This window comes from Tupaia chinensis, unplaced genomic scaffold (assembly GCF_000334495.1).
Source record: "Tupaia chinensis unplaced genomic scaffold, TupChi_1.0 Scaffold000688_1, whole genome shotgun sequence".
Lineage (NCBI taxonomy): Eukaryota > Metazoa > Chordata > Mammalia > Scandentia > Tupaiidae > Tupaia > Tupaia belangeri.
In genome coordinates, this window is record NW_006160211.1 from 3,020,217 (window position 1) to 3,038,391 (window position 18,175).

The following is an 18,175-nucleotide window of genomic DNA, read 5'->3' on the forward strand; positions in this document are numbered from 1 at the left end:
TATTGTTTAAAATGAGTACAGAGTTTGGTTTTGCAAGACATTAACAGTTCTGAAGATGGGTAGTGGCATGGCTACACAACAATATAAATATACTGAATACCACAGAACTGTATTCTTAAAAAAGGTTACAGTATGGGACCAGCAGTTAGCATATTGGCTATGTCGCTGGACTCCCATGTAGTTGACCGCGGTTCGTGTCCTGGACCCGGTGGCTTAAAACTCACGCCGGGCGCATGTGCGTGTGTGCCCAAGATCCCGAGAGGAGAATGGAGGAGAAGGGATTGCGGCATGGCCATACCCCCGGGAGGTGATTTCTCGCTTTCTGTCTCTATGTCTCTCTCTGTCTGCCTGGCGAGCGCACGCGCCCTATAGCAAAAAAAAAACAAAAACAAAAAAAAAAACAAAACAAAAACCTCTCCAAAAAAAAAGGTTACAGTAGGAAATTTTCTTTTGTGTATTTTACCATAATTATAAAATTTTAAGGGAAAAAAGAAATAAGAGATCTGATTTTAGAATAAATAAAGGTTGTGTGTGCTACCCAAATACCTCCAGCTTAGAAGAGAAAGCTAACTTTTTCTTTTATTTTTCTTTTGAGAGCTTTTTGTTTGTTTGTTTGTTTTGTTTTTTGCTATAGGGCGCGTGCACTCACCAGAAAGACAGAGACAGAAAGTGAGAAATCACCCCCTCGGGGGGATGGCCACACAGCGATCCCTTCGCCTCCATTCTCCTCTCAGGATCTTGGAAACTCACGCACATGTGCCCGGCATGAGTTTAAGCCACTAGGTCTGGGACTTGAACCGCAGTTGACTACATGGGAGTCCAGCGACATAGCCATTACACCAACTACTGATCCAAAATGCTAATTTTTTCTTATTTACCACAGTTGAGCAAAGAATGGCTTTTCCTCTCTTCCTTTCACATTATTTCGGTTTTTGTGGGGGTTTTTTGTGGGTTTTGTTGTTTTGCAGTTGTTGGCTTAATAGAGTTTGAACAAACTCAAATAAACCAGGAATAGAGGCGTATCAGTTGGTGTTTCAGGAAGTAGCTGGGAGGCATGGGTGCATACATGTTGTCTTTTGTGACATGTACAAATCCACTTGCTTTTAGGACACTGTGGGCTTTGCATTGTGGGTGTCAGATTTCCTTTGTTTGACCATCACATTCTGCATTAAGTCACACCATAAGCAAAAGGCTTAGAAGAAAATGAGTTTCAAACAATTACAGCCCGGGTTTTGAAGATCTAGCAACATAGTATTCATCACTGTAACTGATTTCTCAAGAGGGATGGGAAACTTTTTGTATGAAGGACCATGCTCATGAATAGAAAAGTTGAGGGCAAACTGAAAGCAAATAACAGTGGATATTCAGATATTGTTTCTTGTGGGAGAAAGGTAGAAGAAAGAAAAAGCATTAGGATGTAGGAGGAAATTCAGTGAATTCCAGGGACTACAGATGTCCATTCCACAGTATGGTCAGTTTTAAAAGAGGAATAAAAAGGAAAAGACTGGATCACAAAGAAGAAAACTATTGCGGGAAAGGAGTGAAGCACACGAAAAGTGTATGTTAGTCAAGAGAGCACAGGCCTTAACTCACTCTCCACATGCTGCTCTGGACTCTTTCCAGTTGCAGTCACCTCCACCTCTCCTAACCAACCACTGTGGCATTTCCTTTCCTCCAGGCCTTCTCCTTCATCTGTTGAGTCTACCCTTTGGTTTCTGCCTTTCACTCTTCTTTTTAACCTTTCCAAAAAAGAGCTTCCACCAGGTGACTGAACCTGAAAGTATGCACTTCACTTGATTCTCACCTCTCACCCAAATGCCACAGTCACTTGTTAGAAAACCAAGTCTTTCTTTGGAATACTTGTCTTGACTCCACCAGGCTTCAGCAAGGGAATTTCTTCATTGCCTCTATGGGAAAGCAATGGAAAGAAAAGCTGGGGGCGAGGGGGATGCCCCAAATGAGACTAAAAGTGCCATTGGACGCTGCCCAGGTCATATGATAAAGAACATTCAGGATGTATCTGTGTAGGACTAGAAGTACAAAGCAAGGACTATGTTTACCTTTTCTCTTAAGTCCATTTCGGTCTCAAGTGTGTTCTGTTGCACATTTCTAGATTCCTGCCCCATCCCTTTTTTTCCCATCTCAACTTCTCAGCTCCCTATTTCCCTTCCCTACCTGTATAGAGCTGTTCTTCCATTGTACGTAGAATAACACACACTCCCTTCAAAGTGGTTCATGTCCCAATTCCCAGTGCCTATAAATATATTACATTACAGCAGATGGTGTAATGGTTATGTCACTGTACTCCCACGTAGTTGACTGAGGTTCAAGTCTCAGATCTGGTGGCTTAAACTCACTCCAGGCATGTGTGCATGTGTGCCCAAAATCGCGAGAGGAGACTGGAGGAGGAGGGATTGCAGCATGACCATCCCCCCTGGGGGGTGATTTCTCACTTTCTGTCTCTCTGTCTCTCTGGCGAGTGCACGTGCCCTATAACAAAAATCTCAACTATATATATATATAAAACCCCTTATATATATTTATATACATATTTATATTTATTTATATTTATATGAAACATTACATTGTAAAGGGGAATTAAGGCTGCATGTGGAATTAAAGTTGCTAGTCATCTGACCTAAAGATAGACTATCAGGGATTATCTGAGCAAGCACAATGTAGTTATGAGTCCTTAAAAGTGAAGAGGTGGGCTGAAAAGAGGTCAGAGTCAGAAGTAGATGTGACATCAGAGGAGGTTGAAGTGATATGTTGTGTGAAGGACTCAACTCACTTTTGCCAACTTTAAAGATGGAGGAAGGGTCCAAGAGGCAAGGAATGCAGGCAGCCTCTAGGAGCTAGAAAAGACGAGGAAACCGGTTCTCTCTAGTGTTGCCAAAAGGAACGCAGCCCTGCTGACACCCTGGTTTTAGCCCAGGGAAACCCATTTCAGACTTCTGATGTCTGGAACAGTAAGACAGCAAATATCTCTGGTTTAAGCAACTAAATCTGTTGTAACATATTATAGCAGCTGAGGAACTATCTCAATCTCCTCAGGACACCCACAACTTTTCCCAAGGAACATAAAAAGGCATTAGGACACAAGCTTTCCTAGATAACTTGAACTGAAATAATGGGGTATTTAATCAGTTAATAGCAGATCTGTCAGCCAGTGACAGAGAAACCCTTAATAATGGTGATATAAACAAGATAGACACTTATTTCTCTCACACATAAAAGCTAGCCAGTTCACAGCTGGCATGGCAACTCCACTGAGTCAGTAAGGACCCAGATCCTTCCCACTGACCCTGGAGTGCTCATTCTAGAGGTTCAAGATGGAGCTCCATGGCCAACGCAGATGCCTTCCAGGTCAGTAGCAGGAGGAAGGGGAGGCGAGGGGCACATCCCCTCCTTTAAAGAATACCTTTGCGTAGATCTCATTGGCCAAAACTTAGTCAAATAACTATACCTAGCTGCAAGAGAGGCTAGAGAATGTATTTTTGGCAAAATATAAAAATAACCAGTTAAAGTTTGGGGTTCTTATAGTCTATGTTTTAAGGAAAAAAAAAAAAAGAAAAATTTTCATTACTGTTGAAGAAGGCAGGCAGAGGCCATCCACTGGTGTGGTGGTTAAGGTGGCTGAATCCCACATGGCTAACTCTGCAGTTCCAGTCCTAGACCCACCAGCTTGAAAAATATCCAGGGAACGCGTATGTGTGTGCCCAAAATCTCGAGGGCAAATAGACGAGAGGTGACTGTGAAGTGGCCACCCCCCAGGGGGTGCTTTTGCACTTTCTTTTTCTTTCTCTCTCTCTCTCTTTCTCTCTGGTAAATGTATACACCTTGTAGCAAAAATGAAAACAAAACATTCTGTAAGTGTTTTAGAAGAATAGAGGCAGGGGTATTGGGAAGCAAGCCATAATTGGTGCCATAGGTCACTCTGGGATCTAGTTTAGATTCAAAGGCAGAAAAGTAGCTGGCCAGACTCCCAAAACTCCTTCGGCCCAGTGAAGATTTGATAATTCTGTGATGCTCTCCATTCTAGTGTGAGGAATCAGTTCTATCAATAGTTTGACCAAAATGTTCATTTCACAGAATGATGTTGAGGGGCTTGCAGATCATGGCTGTTTCCAACTTCGGATAAATGGAAGAGTTAGGCTACCCTACTGGATAAGTCAATACTCCCTCTTGGCCTGTGAAGTTGTGCTAGGCTGTTAGATGCTCATTTGATTATGGGGCCTGTAATTTCCCTGTGGGGCTGAGATGATTGGGTCCCTAACCATGCTGATGAAATCACAGTTGTTAAAGTCTCCTTTTATTTTTTTGCTTTCACATGCAGTTCTTACTCCCTTGATCTTGAAGCATACAAAACAAGGTTCAAAGATCTTTGTGGCTTCAAAAAGGCCTTCGATCTTCCCTCCTACTTAATTGTCTCGAAGCCCTTTGAAAATAAGTTGAGGAAAGAGTTAATTATCTGCCAGTTCACACTGTAACTGCTGTGGGGTGGCTTATTTTGCAGCATGTTTATAAATTGACATTCTCTCCGAAAGGACTTTATGTTTATAAGAGTTATACATAATTTCTTCCATGGGCTTGAAGAAATAGATATCAAGAAGTACATGCCAAAGGAGATCATGGAAAGACTTTTGTCTTTTTGATAATTAAAACCAAAGTTGTTTCTTTATTTTAGTGGTTAAGTAAAAATCTCTATATAGAATTTATTACAGAGTTCTCTTCTTTTCCCGGGTTTTCTATGTATCCTGGATCCTTTTAGAAAGCTGATTCTACTTCATCCTAGAGAAGATTTCCCAGAACTAGCAGACATCATGGTTTTAATATAACGTCTTCAGAACAAGACGCGGCTAGTGTTGACAAGGTTGTGTTCATGCTCCTCATTCTTGGGTCGTGACTCCAGTTAAATTGAAGCGCTCAGATATTACTTCACCATTTGATGTCACTGACCTCAAGGGGCATGTTTACACAGATGGTACCGAAATAGCCTATGGCACCTTGGCATGGGGCACGCTCAGAATGTGGGGAAAATAGGAACCGAAAATAAAATGCTTTCCAGGATGAACAACACAGTGAGATGGTGGTTTAAGAAGGGATTAGGAGAAATAAAATTGAGATAGGACTTGAAGGGGGTATGCAGGGCACAGCTGGAGAGGCAGTCCAGCACAGCCAGAGCAAACTGTCTCCACCTTGACACATTTGTTACATTTCCATGTTTGTAAAATACTACGTCTGTGATAATTCATTCAGAATAACACTGGTCAACTAACTGATACGCTGGGTCATTGGAAAAGTCATGTCATATTTTTCCATGCCCAAGTGCATCACGACTTCTGTGACGACCCGATATTTAAGTATTTAGACATGACAATTCTTTTCCCTTGACATTATTTGGACATGTTCCTGAAGAATTGTGAATAAAGTGGATGGTTGTGAATCAAGCCCTGTTTCAAACACAGTGGGAAAGAACAGCTATGTACAACAACCTTGGATTAAGCAACAATGAAAAGTCAAGCCTCCCATTGTAGTATACAATAGGCAGAGGGGGACATTGGTAACCAAAAGGTTGGGGTTCGAGCCTATGGAGAACACATGATCATCTTGAAAGCTTTCGTCCTAAGGAGGCCAAAGTTTACCGCATTCACCTCTCTGCTCACCTTTGACGCCTCATCCTGTGAAGATCTTTAACACAGTATCTAGCAATAGCAGCATCCAACAGACAACAACAGTGACGGTAAAAGTGCCCACTGTCACCTTAACCATTTATAACATCTTCATAAATTATGATCCTTTGAACATCCTGTATTTTGTATAAACTGCAGTCATTTGAATATCTTGTATTCTTTATAAATTGTGATCATTTGCCTCTCTTGTATTCTTAATGTAGCAGCTCCTCTTATTCCACCTGATTTGGTAAACATTTCTCTTTTTTTCCTCTTACAAAGGGGAGAGTTGGAGTTGGAAGATTAAAACTTATCTTCTGGTGTGTGCCAATCAGACATAATGCTGACTGGGGGTGGAGCAGGCTGGAGCAGCTGGCCCTGGCTCACCCAGGTTTCAAGAGCCCCGAGTTATGACAGACCTGCACATCTCATACATTCTTCCTCCTTTTTTTTTTTTTCTAGTGTGTCTGAAAAGCCCATCCAGCACGCAGATGGCCAGCAACAACACCGCCAGCATAGCACAAGCCAGGAAGCTGGTAGAACAGCTTAAGATGGAAGCCAACATCGATAGGATAAAGGTGAGGACAACATCACCCCAGACACATCCAGCCTGATTATAAGGAGCGCCATGTGCAGCCATCTGTCATTTGACTGCTTTTCCATAGAAAGGATGAAAACAGTAATGATAAGAAAGAAGCTTAATGATTAGGCAAATCTTCATTGTTCTAATGTGTCTTTGCCTTCTATAGAGTTTTTCATGGACTGATGATATAAGTTAAAACAAGTTCTCTATGTAGATTTAAAAACAAAACCAAACTAGGCTAACCAGGTGGAGTGAAGGTTAAGGTGGCTGAATCCCACATGGCCAAATTACAGTTCTTGTCCTGGACCTGATGGCTTGAAAGACACTCTGGGCATATGTGTGCACATGCCCAAAGTCCCAAGAGGAGCATGGAGAAAAGGGGACCGTGGTGTGGTCATCTTCCATAAGAGGTACTTTCTCTCTCTTTGTCTCTCTCTCTAATAAACACACCGTATATACCATATAGCAGATTTATAAACAAAAGAAAAAAGCCAAATACAAGCTCATGGTTGAATCTCAGCCAAGGAATTCAGAGGATACATAAAATATATCTGTCAACTAGTTCCTCTCCTTAACATTGAACAGACCTCTTCTTAGTTGGGTTTTTAACATTTTTCATCCTAATTCAGCCTCTAAGGTAAAGTGTCCGTCTTCTGTGTCTAATTCTCCAATCCACCCCTGCAGGTTATTATTTTTCTCTTTATACTTATTGATTTTTTTTCTCCAAAACACAAAAATCACACCTGGTCTTCCTAAGAAATCATGCAGCATAAAGGCTTAATAAAAGTTGTCTACTTCTTTCTTTCTCCCTCTTACTCTTAAGACCTACCCTGATAACTTTGCTATGAGTTGGGGCTTATTCATCTTGAACCAAGACTTTAACTCCAGGCTCTTTGATGGTATATTTTGAATGTTGGCCTACACAGTATCATTATCAGTAGATAACTATTCAAAACATTACTTCCAGAAAAGTAGATGCGTTACCCACGCATTTTATGAAATGGAACTCAGAAACATGTCTCATTTTACTAAAAGAAATCTATAATATTCTTTCAAATGCATTTTTAAAATTAGAATACTTCTCCTATTTTCTCCACACATGACCCAGCTACTTGGGCAAGCTAGCCATCCCTTGGAGTGTGCCAAGGTTGATAAACTGGTTTGTGAGCCAAATCCAGCCCACTGCCTGTTTTTGCAAATAAAGATTTATTAGAGCACAGTCGTCCTCATTTAAGTATTGTTATGGCTGCCTTCCCAGTGCAGCAGCAGAGCAGAGTAGCTGTGTCAGAGATCAGATGACCCATAGAGCCTAAGATATTTGCTGTTTGGCCCCTTTCAGAAAGTTCGCGGACCCCTGGTCTGAGCAATGGTTCTCAGCCCATCTGTGCCTTTACACCATCCAGAGAGTTCTATAAAAGGTCCATTCCCAAACTACACCAGACCAATTAAATGAGAAGCTCCTGGGGTATGATGTAGGCATGCCATTCATTTTTCTGTTTGTTTCATTTTGTTAACAATTCAGTTAATTCCAGTGTATAGCCAAAGTTGACAACCACTCTCCTTGGAGAGGTTTTCTCCTTGTAACTCCCAACATGTATGTACTAGAGAGTGAAGGGAGAGCTCTTCTTCCTCCATAAATAGTTGAGCAAATATGCCAGGACATCTCTCCATTGCTCGTAAACCTCCATTGTAAAACTGGACTCCACATCATGGGCCCCAAACGTAATCAGCTTCTGCTCTTTTTTTGACAGCTTTCATTCCTCTTCTTTGCTCATGCAAGTGATAAAGGATCCTTACCATCTGCCTTGCTCCTTTGCCACCTTCATCTTTCCCTCTTTCCTTGCCTCTTCTTTTTGACTCTGGCTGAGAAAGCATATTGACAGGTGAGAACAATAACTGCTGAGGGAAGGGAAGCAGCCCCAGCGTTGCAGCGGTCGCCTTCCTAGGTGGTTTTACATTGAAATCTCGGGCTCCTTCTTGACGTCATTAGACCTTGTTGGAAACGCAGCAGCAGCCTGTATTTCAACATTTGTTCTGCACCTCAGAGTCAGGCAGGCCTGCTGTGGTGAAGTGACAGATTATTTTTAGTTTAGCTGTTGGGTAAAACTGTGACTGCACTGACAGAGTTGTCAGCTAGCTGGTTTAGGGCTTGGTTATCTGCCTTGAGGAGTACCTTCAAGGATTCCACGCACATAGCCTTCTCCACCTACTGTCCACGCACAGTCCTGTCAGCAGAAGGGAGCTTCTCTTGCAAAATCCTAGGTTTGTGATTTTCCAATAGGAGTGGTGACCTCTTCTGGCTATAAAGCGCAGTGAAGGCTATACACACACACACATACACACACACACACACACACACACACACACACACACACACACATATGGAATATATGGAGCTACTATGTCTGAGGGGACAAAGAATAGGACTCTCATAAAAGGAAATGGGTGCACAGCTGGACTGGAGCTGTTGAGGTCCCTTAAGCAGAGAGTGGCCTTATCCCTCACATGACTTACAGAATAACTTGTGCTGTGGAGAGCAGTCCTCTCGAACCTGAGTAGTATATTCCTTTTTAAACCTTGTTTCTTATCCCTTGGCATTATGGATCCTAAGAGATTTAGGCTAATGAACCCATTATCTGTTCATAAGCCTCAGGCACATGTAAATTATACTTCCAGCCTTTCTGTATTCTTTTGTTAGCATTTCATTCAAGGACAGAGAGTAAAGAGAAATAAAAGGAAAATAGGGAGGGGGACCAGGGAAAGGAGCAGAGGGTTTGTGGACTGTGACAGATATACGCAACAGCAATGTGTTACACGAACACTGAGCAAAGATGAAGGGGAAAGAAGGTTGTCCTCAGAGCACACGTGGAGGCAGTAAGGCCAGCAGGGCTTCACGAATCTCTTTATCCATCACTGTATCACGACTCTGGGTTTCTAAATACAGGAGCATAAAGCAAACTAGCACAAAGAGAGAACTGATTATAAAAGATACAGGGTGTCTTAGAATTCAAGAGCAAATGAGCAGTGAAAGTGAGAGGTGGGAGGCCACTGGGAACTGCCAGAGCTCCGTCACAGGCCTCTGCTTCTCTGTGTGCCTATCTTTGCAGAGAAGAGTGGATTTCTTGGCTGCCTGGTCCATACTGCAGACACAAGGTGGCTGACTTATGGCTGCCAAGAATCACAGCTCTCAGTGCCAGCACCATGAAGAAAGAGCTAGACTGATCCAGACCCTATCATTTTCCATGCCATGGTCCTAGAGCAGCATCTCTATTCGAGTGAGAATGAGCTGATTTTAACTTCAGTCAGCTGATATTAGAATGAGCCATGCTATATGGACATGTCTCCTAGGGATTAACAAACGTAAATAGATGGGAAGGTGGCAGATCATTAATGGGGGCTGGAAATAACTGCAAGCTAGAAAGATGGTCTTTGATAGAGTTTGCTCTTAGCATTATGAAAAATAATGTAGATATAAGAGCAAAAGAAATGAGGCCAGCAGGTGGCATGGTGGTTAAAGCACTAGACTCCCACATGACCAACCACAGTTCAAGTCCCAGACCAGTGGCTTTCTCACTCCCCTCTCCGTACCCCCACCCCATCTATCTGGTGAGTACTCATGTCCTGCAGCAAACTGAAGAAAAAAAATAAAGATAAATTAAATTAAATAAATAATTCTTTTAAAAAGTGGCATGGTGATTAAGGCGCTGGACACTCCCATATGGCCAACCATGGTTTGAGTCCTGGACCTGGTGGCTTGCTTTCTCACTTTCTCTCTCTCTCTCTCTCTGTCTCTCTCTGGTCTAATCAAAATAAATAAATGAATAAAAAAATAAATTAAATAATAGTTCTTTAAAAATTAAATTAATAATTCTTTTAAAAAATTTTAAAGAGCAAACAAAAGCAAATACCAGGAAAAAGAGTGGAATAATTGTTTCTCAATGAATTGGGTGTTCCATAAATTGCCTCCAAATGTATTTCTCATTTCTCTCTAATATTCCTAGAAGACCTTTTTGACTAGTTCTCCTTACTGTTCCAAGAACGTGCTAGGCAAATTCCCACCTTTCTGCTCTCACTACGTCCGTCACTGGGAATACTCTTCAAGGCTGACCCACATGGGAAGGTTCCAGAGTTCCATCTGGAGACTCCCTGAGTTCTCTGGGTACATGTGTGCCCATGAATGGGGCTGAATGAGCTGGGATTGGATCACTATGTCAATACCCTGTCATACTGTTTCTCTCTTTGTTTTTCTGTGTCTGTTGCTCATGGAAAGAAAGAAACAAAATTTAAAAGAATGCTAAATTGGTTCATGTGATGTGTATGATCATAATAGCTAGCATTTATAGTGTGTCTATTTTTTTGACACAGTTCAACATATAAAACAGATTGATTTTTGTAACTAACAAATACATATAAGTTAATGAACTAAATGCAAACATCTCTGGTGATTAAATCATCTTTCTGATGATTCAGTTCACACTAGACTGGAATTAAACTTCAGAGAATGTCGTACTAGGAATGGGCCAGTAGACACTATGCTTGGTATTAAAGAGAGGATGTATACTCTAGATTAGATTTTTTAAGCTTTTTTCCTTCATTTGAGTTGACATTTTAACATTCCTTTTCTAAAATGCTTGCCTTTAGTTTTACTAGAAAGAATGGGATGCAATCTCCCTTATAGGCCAATTGAGAGTATTTTGAGGAATGATGAAATCAGTTAAGTATATCAAAGGACTTACACAGGAAAAGACTCTGTTCAAAGATAGCCAATCCTAATGCATTTAATTTGCTGAAAATAAAACCAAAAATTTTAAATTCAATTCAAGTGTACATTAATGATTATGCATAAAACTTCATTTTTATGAGGACTGATATCATTTTAAAATTCAGTATATATTTGTTAAGCACTTAGCAGCTATAGATTAGTACCTCGTAACTTGAAATCTCTGGGAAATGAATTTTTCTATACAGCCTAGTTTTCAAACCAGATGAAATCTCCTTTCTTAAAAATGGATGACAATATTGAAAATATTTCTTTTATTAAGTAGACTAAATTAATTGTAATTTACTTTTCTTGGTGCTGTTGTTTTGAAAAGTAGCCATTATATTTCTTTTAAAAGATCCTATTGATAGATAATACCAAGACATCAAAGAATACTGAGGTTTATTCTGCATTTACTACTGCTTAACCTAGATTCTCCTCATTCGAATCATGTATTTTAGACTTAAAGAAAAATAAAACCCTTCTTTAAAGTAGCCAGCAGCTTTTTACCTGAATAAAAGACCTCTCTAGAGAAATGTCAACCAACCTTAGTTTGAAAAGTCTATGAACTTGGGACCAGCAGTTAGTGTAATGGCTATGTCACTGAACTCCCATGTAGTCAACCGCGGTTCGAGTCTTGGACCCGGTGGCTTAAACTCACACTGGGCATGTGTGCATACGTGCCTAAGATCCCGAGAGGAGAGTAGAGGAGAAGCGATTGTGGTGTGGCCATCCCCCCCCCCGGGGGGGGGGAATTTCTCACTTTCTGTCTCCCTGTATCTCTGGTGAGCGCACGTGCCCTGTAGCAAAAACCTCTCAAAAAAAAAAAAAAAGTCTATGATCTCTTACCAGAGGTTTGGCAATTTCTTTTGCCTTTGCCTATATTGCCAGACCTATAGCAGGCAATCTGCAATGTTCACAATAACTTGCTGTAAACTAGTAAGAACTATATGTATTGGTCTCTGCTTTTGGTTCTTGACACAAAGCTTCTATGACCTATGTCATTTCCTTTTGTTCTGTTGGGTCGTCAGAAAAGTCTACTCATTTTTCCATAGAAACACATAGAAAAATACATCATGACTTTTCTGACAACCCAATAATCATATAACTCTTGGTGGGCTTCTGGATGGGGACTGATCACCAGAAAGACCAAACCATAATTAGATGCTTGGATCCATCGACCACACTCCCCATCCTCTGTAGAGGGAAGAAGGGTTGGAAATAGAGGTATTAATTTATCACATCTATGTGGTTAATTGTTTATAAAAAGTCAGAAAATTGTAGGGTTTGAGGCATTTTCAGTTTGGTGAACACATCCATATGTCAGGCGGGTGTCATGCCCAATCCACAGGGACAGAAACTCCAACCCCTCATGACCCACACACCTCCCACTAGGCTCCACCTCCCAACCCTGCCATATTTGGGAATCAAGTTTCAAACTGAGATTTGGAGGGGATGCACTCAAACCATTGCACTGGGTTTCAGGAATTATCCATCTATTCTGTTATCAAAAGTGAATTTTCATAAAATCCCATCTCCCTAACCAAGAAAACTACTCCAATAATTTATCTCCCCACCCTTACCCACCCAGCATCTTCAGTTTTTGATCCTCTGCTTTGTTCTTTTCATCAGTGTGCAAATGTAGTGTTATTTTTATGTATTACATAAAATGTTCATATTTTCCTTGACTCCTCTACTTACCCTTTTAGCAGCTGCCTCATTTGTTAGCTCCTCTTGGCAGTATAACTTTGAAAAATTTGTCTATAGTCACTGTCTCTAATTTCTTTTTTCTTTTTCTTTTGGAAAGGGATTTCTATTTTGGACATAATCTGTAAGTTACAAAAGAGTTGCAAGTACAGTGCAAAGAATTTCATTTTCTTCTGAACTACTTGAGAATATGTTGTCAAAAAATGTCTGTCCTATCACTTCCAAACACTTTAATGTGCATTTCCTATAAGTAAAAATACCATTCTACTTAATCATGATGTAATTACCAAATTAGGAAATTAACACTGGTACATTACCACAGTCTAATCCAGAGACCTCATTCAAGTATACAGTTCATTCCAATAATATCTCTTTTAATGGAAGGACCTAGTTCAGAGTTATGTGTTGCATCTAGTTGTCCTGTTTTGTCATGAATCCTCAGTTTTCCCTGACTTTAATGACCTTGACAGTTTTGAAGCTCATAGGCCATTTATTTTGTAGAATGTCACTCAGTTTGGATTCTCAGTGTGGTATCTCATTATGATTAAATTCAGGTAACAAAACATGGACATTAATATCATAGAACTGATGGTGTATTATTCATTGTATTCTATCAGAGGGACATGATTTCACATTATCACTTAGTCATGGATGTTGGCTGATTACTTGGCTAAGGTAATATCTTCCAAGCTTCTCCATGTAATGCTTTTATTTTTACCTTTACAATTACTAAGTATTTGCAGTTCGAAGGCATTAGACTTTGATTATGCAACTACACTATTCCTCATAAAACACTCTATAGTTTTTATTTATATTGAAAGGGACTTGTGATTTATTCAACACTTTATGATGTGATGATGTCTTCATTTGTTTTGATGTTTAAATTGGTACAGACCAAAAGCTGGTCCCTGTGTCCTTTGAGCATGCCTCCATCATTCGTTGAGTTCTTCTTAGTTCTTGGCTCAAAAAAATGTTGTAGGTTCTTCTTGTTTTACCTGCCCCAGCCCTAGAATCATTCTTTTTTCCAAGGAACATTAGTTCCTTTGAAAATGGTATTTAGAAATCAAGATCTGGATGCTAAGTATGTTTATTACTGAGCTGTTGGGGGCTCCCTCGTCCTCTCAGTGTGCAAAGCTATAGAAGTCACACACATACACACGCACACACATGCACACACACGCACACACACTTTGCATTACATTTCTTTCTACGTCTGTATGGACGTGTGTATGTTCACATCAACACCACCAATTTCTATCCTGTACTCAGGGTTCGTTCCAGTTTTCTTTTTCCCATATTTGTAATTCCCTTCATCGACAGTGAGACAGCTGGCTCCCTGTATCCTTATCTGATCACTCCCCCACCCCTGTGGGGAACCATGCTTCTACTCTATGGGGTTTACCTCCCCAACATGGACCCTTGCACATCCTGCTCAGGCTCTCATATCCCTCACCAGGCTGCCCTCTGCTGGGAGGTTCCCTTTATTCCACTCAAGTTCTGACATCCTAACCTGGCTCCACTGCCCTGCAGAAGCCTGGTTTTCTTGGTTCCACTGAATGGTTTTAAGGTGGAATTGTTGAGAAAGGAAGAGAAAACCTCATTTGCTCTTAAACTCATTCTGGTGAGGCTTCCACTCCAGTCATTCCACCGAAGCCTCTCACATGATCATCAATGACTGCAGAGTGCTACATCTGATAGCCAATTCTCAGGGGGTTTTTTTGGGTTTTTTTGAGAGATTTTTTGCTATAGAGTGTGTGTGCTCACCAGACAGACAGAGAGAGACAGAGAGACAGAAAGTGAGAAATCACCCCCCAGGGGGGATGGCCACACTGCAATCCCTTCTCCTCCATTCTCCTCTCGGGATCTTGGGCACGCATGCACACGCCCCTGGCGTGAGTTTTAAGCCACCAGGTCCGGGACATGAACTGTGGTTGACTACGTGGGAGTCCAGCGACATAGCCATTACGTTAACTGCTGGTCCCCGCCAATTCTCAGTTTTCATTTCACTTGGCATATTGGCATCATTTGACACAGCCGATGAGTCATCATGCCTCAAATTGCTTTCATTGACTCTCCACACTTTCCACTTTCAGAAGCTAATCCTGTGACCAGTAGGTGGCATGACAGTTAAGGCCATCATATGGATTCTCACATGGCCAACCATGGTTTGCCTTCTGGACCCGGCGGCTTGAAAATCACACCAGATATGTATGTGTGCGTGTCCAAAATTCCAGGAGGAGAATGGAGGAGAAGGGATTGAGACATGACCATTCCCCTTGAAGGGTGATTTGGCACCTTCCCTTTCTCTGTCTCTGGCAAGTGCACGGACCCTATGGCAAAAAACTAACGAAATACACACAGACACACACATACAAACTACTCCTTATCATTTTCCTTTTCTGGTTCCCTTTAAGTGTCCTCTTAAGTGTCCTAGGGGTGATTAGATCCCATCTCTATGGCCTCAATTCCCAAATTTGCAGCAGTACTCTCCAGATCTCTCAAGAACTCTAACATGTTGTGTATCTCACTAACAGACGCTCAGTTCCAACCTGTCTGAAACTGAATTCCCAGTCTTCCCTCCAAAGAGATGTTCCCTGTACCTTAGCCAGCTCAACTGATGACAACCTTGTTTGCGATTTGCTTATTCTAAACATTTCAAGTTATCCTTCATTTTTCCTTTTTATTCACACCCTACATCGAATCGGTCAGAAAATCCTGGTGATTCTATATTCAAATGCTAATGTTTATCCAGAGTTAGGCTGCTTTGTACCACTTCTGCTGCTGCTGGTTCTGGGCCAGTGTTACCTCTCACTTGAATTAGAGCAATAGCCTCTAATCTGCTATTGTGTGACATTCTAGAATTTTTTTTTGTATCTTTTAAATATTTTGGGGGTTTTGTTCTAGGGTGCAGTTAAGATACTGCATTTTGATCTACTTGAGGCTTATTTTTAAAGTCTGATAACTGTGTCCCCAACAGTCTTTAACCCAAGGCTCCTTTGGGAAAAAAAAAACCTTTTATTTTATTTATTTTTTTATTTTTGAGAGAGAGATTTTTGCTATTGGGTGCATGTACGCACCAGAGAGACAGAGGAGACAGAGAAAGTGAGAATTCAATGCTGAGTGGGGATTGCCATGCCTCAATTCCTTCTCTATTTTCCTCCTGGGATTTTGGGCATGCATACACACACACCTAGTGTGAGTTTTAAGCCACTGGGTCCAGGACTCAAATCACAGTTGACCACGTGGGAGTACAGCTCCCCAACCACCACCTGCCGGCCCCTGTAATTCTCATGTTAAGACTTTGCTGTCTCCTGTGTTGCAGGAGGTCTTTCTGCTCTGGGTAGTAAGGACACAAACTACTCTAGCCATGTGTGATCTCTAGGGATTGTCTCTCTTGATCCTACCTAATAGTCTTACAGAGTCACAAGTGGTTTTCTCTTCTACATGTGCTAATCAGCATTCAGCCAAAGACACAAAAGGAATCCTCTGGAGGTCTCTGGAGATCTCTCTCTCTCGTTCCCTGTTCAGCTCTTTCAACCTCTGTTATTCTTGCCTCAACCCAGGGATATATATAATTTTTCTAAGGTTTTTGCCATTGGGCACATGTGCTCATCAGAAAGACAAAGAGACAGAAAGTGAGATATCAACCCCCAGGGGGATGGCTACATGCAATTCCTTGTCTTCCATCCTCCTCTTGAAGTTTTGGGCATATACACACAAGTGCCTGGTGTGATTTTTTTTTTGGAGAGGTTTTTGCTATAGGGTGTGTGCACTTGCTAGACAGACAGAGAGAGACAGAGAGACAGAAAGCAAGAAATCAACCCCCGGTGGGGATGACCACGCCACAATCCCTTCTCCTCCATTTTCCTCTCGGGATCTTGGGCATGCACGCACACACACCCGGTGTGAGTTTTAAGCCACCGGGTCCAGTACACGAACTGCAGTTGACTACATGGGAGTCCAGTGACATAGCCATTACGCTAACTGCTTGTCCCTGCCTGGTGTGATTTTCAAGCCACCAGGTCTGGGACTTGAATTGTGGTCAGCCATGTGGGAATCCAGTGCCTTACCCACCACACCACCTGCTGGCCCCCACCCAGGGATATTGTTAAACTCTGTTTGGTTTCTTGAGTTACCCGCTTCCTGTGCTATAGCAGAGAGGGTTTATCTGATTCCTTTTTCTCAGGGATCACTGTCCTGTGTGGGCTATTGTCTAACACTTAAAAACCATTCCTTCATATATTTTATTCCGTGTTTATTTTTTTAATTTGCAGCAGAAAGGTTTAATTGGCACCTGTTGCTCTGTCATAGTCAGAATTCAAAGTCTTGAAAATTATGTAAGCTCTACAGGGCATGTATCGGTGCATGTGTGTATTATGTTTATTTATTTTTTATTTATTTATTGAAGAGACAGACACGGAGAGATAGGCACCCCCAATAGGGTCTCCATGCCGTGGTTCACCCCTAGTCCTAGCAGGCCCCTATCACAGACACACGTGCCTATACCTCGTGTGCCCAAAGAGGCCCCAGGATATGAACCCTGGGCCTCCCCCATCAGTACCACTGCACTACCACCTGGTCCCATCTTTGTGTACTTTGTTCTCTGATAGTTCAAGATCCAGAACTATACCTGGCATATTATTAGCAAATATTTGTTGAGTAGGAATATGTTTGAGAACTCCTTCAGTATTAAGTGTCCATGAATACCAGGCACCGATTATACAGTGATAAATAAATGGGACCTTGTCTTCATGGAGAAGTATCTTTGGGGGAATTGTATGTGGGCAGCTCTGAGGCAGAAAAGAACTTGGAACTTTCAAGAATTAAAGGGGGGGACCAGCAATTAGCATAATGGCTGTGTCGCTGGACTCCCATGTAGTCAACCATGGTTCGCGTCACGGACCTTGGTGGCTTAAACTTACGCCGGGCGCGTGTGCTTGCGTGTCCAAGATCCCAAGAGGACAATGGAGGAGAAGGGATTGCGGCATGGCCATCCTCCCTAGGGGGTGATTTCTCGCTTTCTGTCTCTCTGTCTCTCTCTGTCTGTCTGGTGAGCACACGCACCCTATAGCAAAAACCTCTCCAAAAAAAAAAAAAAAGAAGAAGAATTAAAGAGGACATCGTGGAGAAAGAAGAATGCCACAGCATGAAATTGGAGAGACAGGCCCAAAACATGCAAGATCCACAGACTATTTTGCCAAGTTTTGGTTTTCTACACAGTGCAATGGGAAGCTATTGAACAGTTTGGTATGAGTCTATATATTCTATATACATTTGATTTACCGGAGGGCTCATGTACTCTCCAGAGAGAGATGGTGAGAACGTATTCTTGCCACAATATTTTGCCCTCCAATTCTCCCCATGGGATTCTGGGCACACACACACACACACACACACACACACACACACTGGCCTTTTATGATTTTTTGTTTTAGTTTTCACACATGGCACATG

The 18,175-nt window shown here is 41.7% G+C and overlaps 1 protein-coding gene across 3 annotated transcripts in view; it reads left to right on the forward strand.

Annotated features, from left to right (window-relative positions):
• GNG2 (G protein subunit gamma 2) overlaps positions 1-18,175 on the forward strand; it is a 150,173-nt gene that overhangs the window by 125,894 nt on the left and 6,104 nt on the right. For all 3 annotated transcript variants that reach the window (XM_006160537.2, XM_006160538.2, XM_027776628.1), the window contains exon 3: positions 6,135-6,250. In XM_006160537.2, coding sequence (XP_006160599.1) covers positions 6,164-6,250 — 87 coding nt within the window. In that variant the 5' untranslated portion in view covers positions 6,135-6,163. The remainder of the gene's footprint in view (positions 1-6,134; positions 6,251-18,175) is intronic.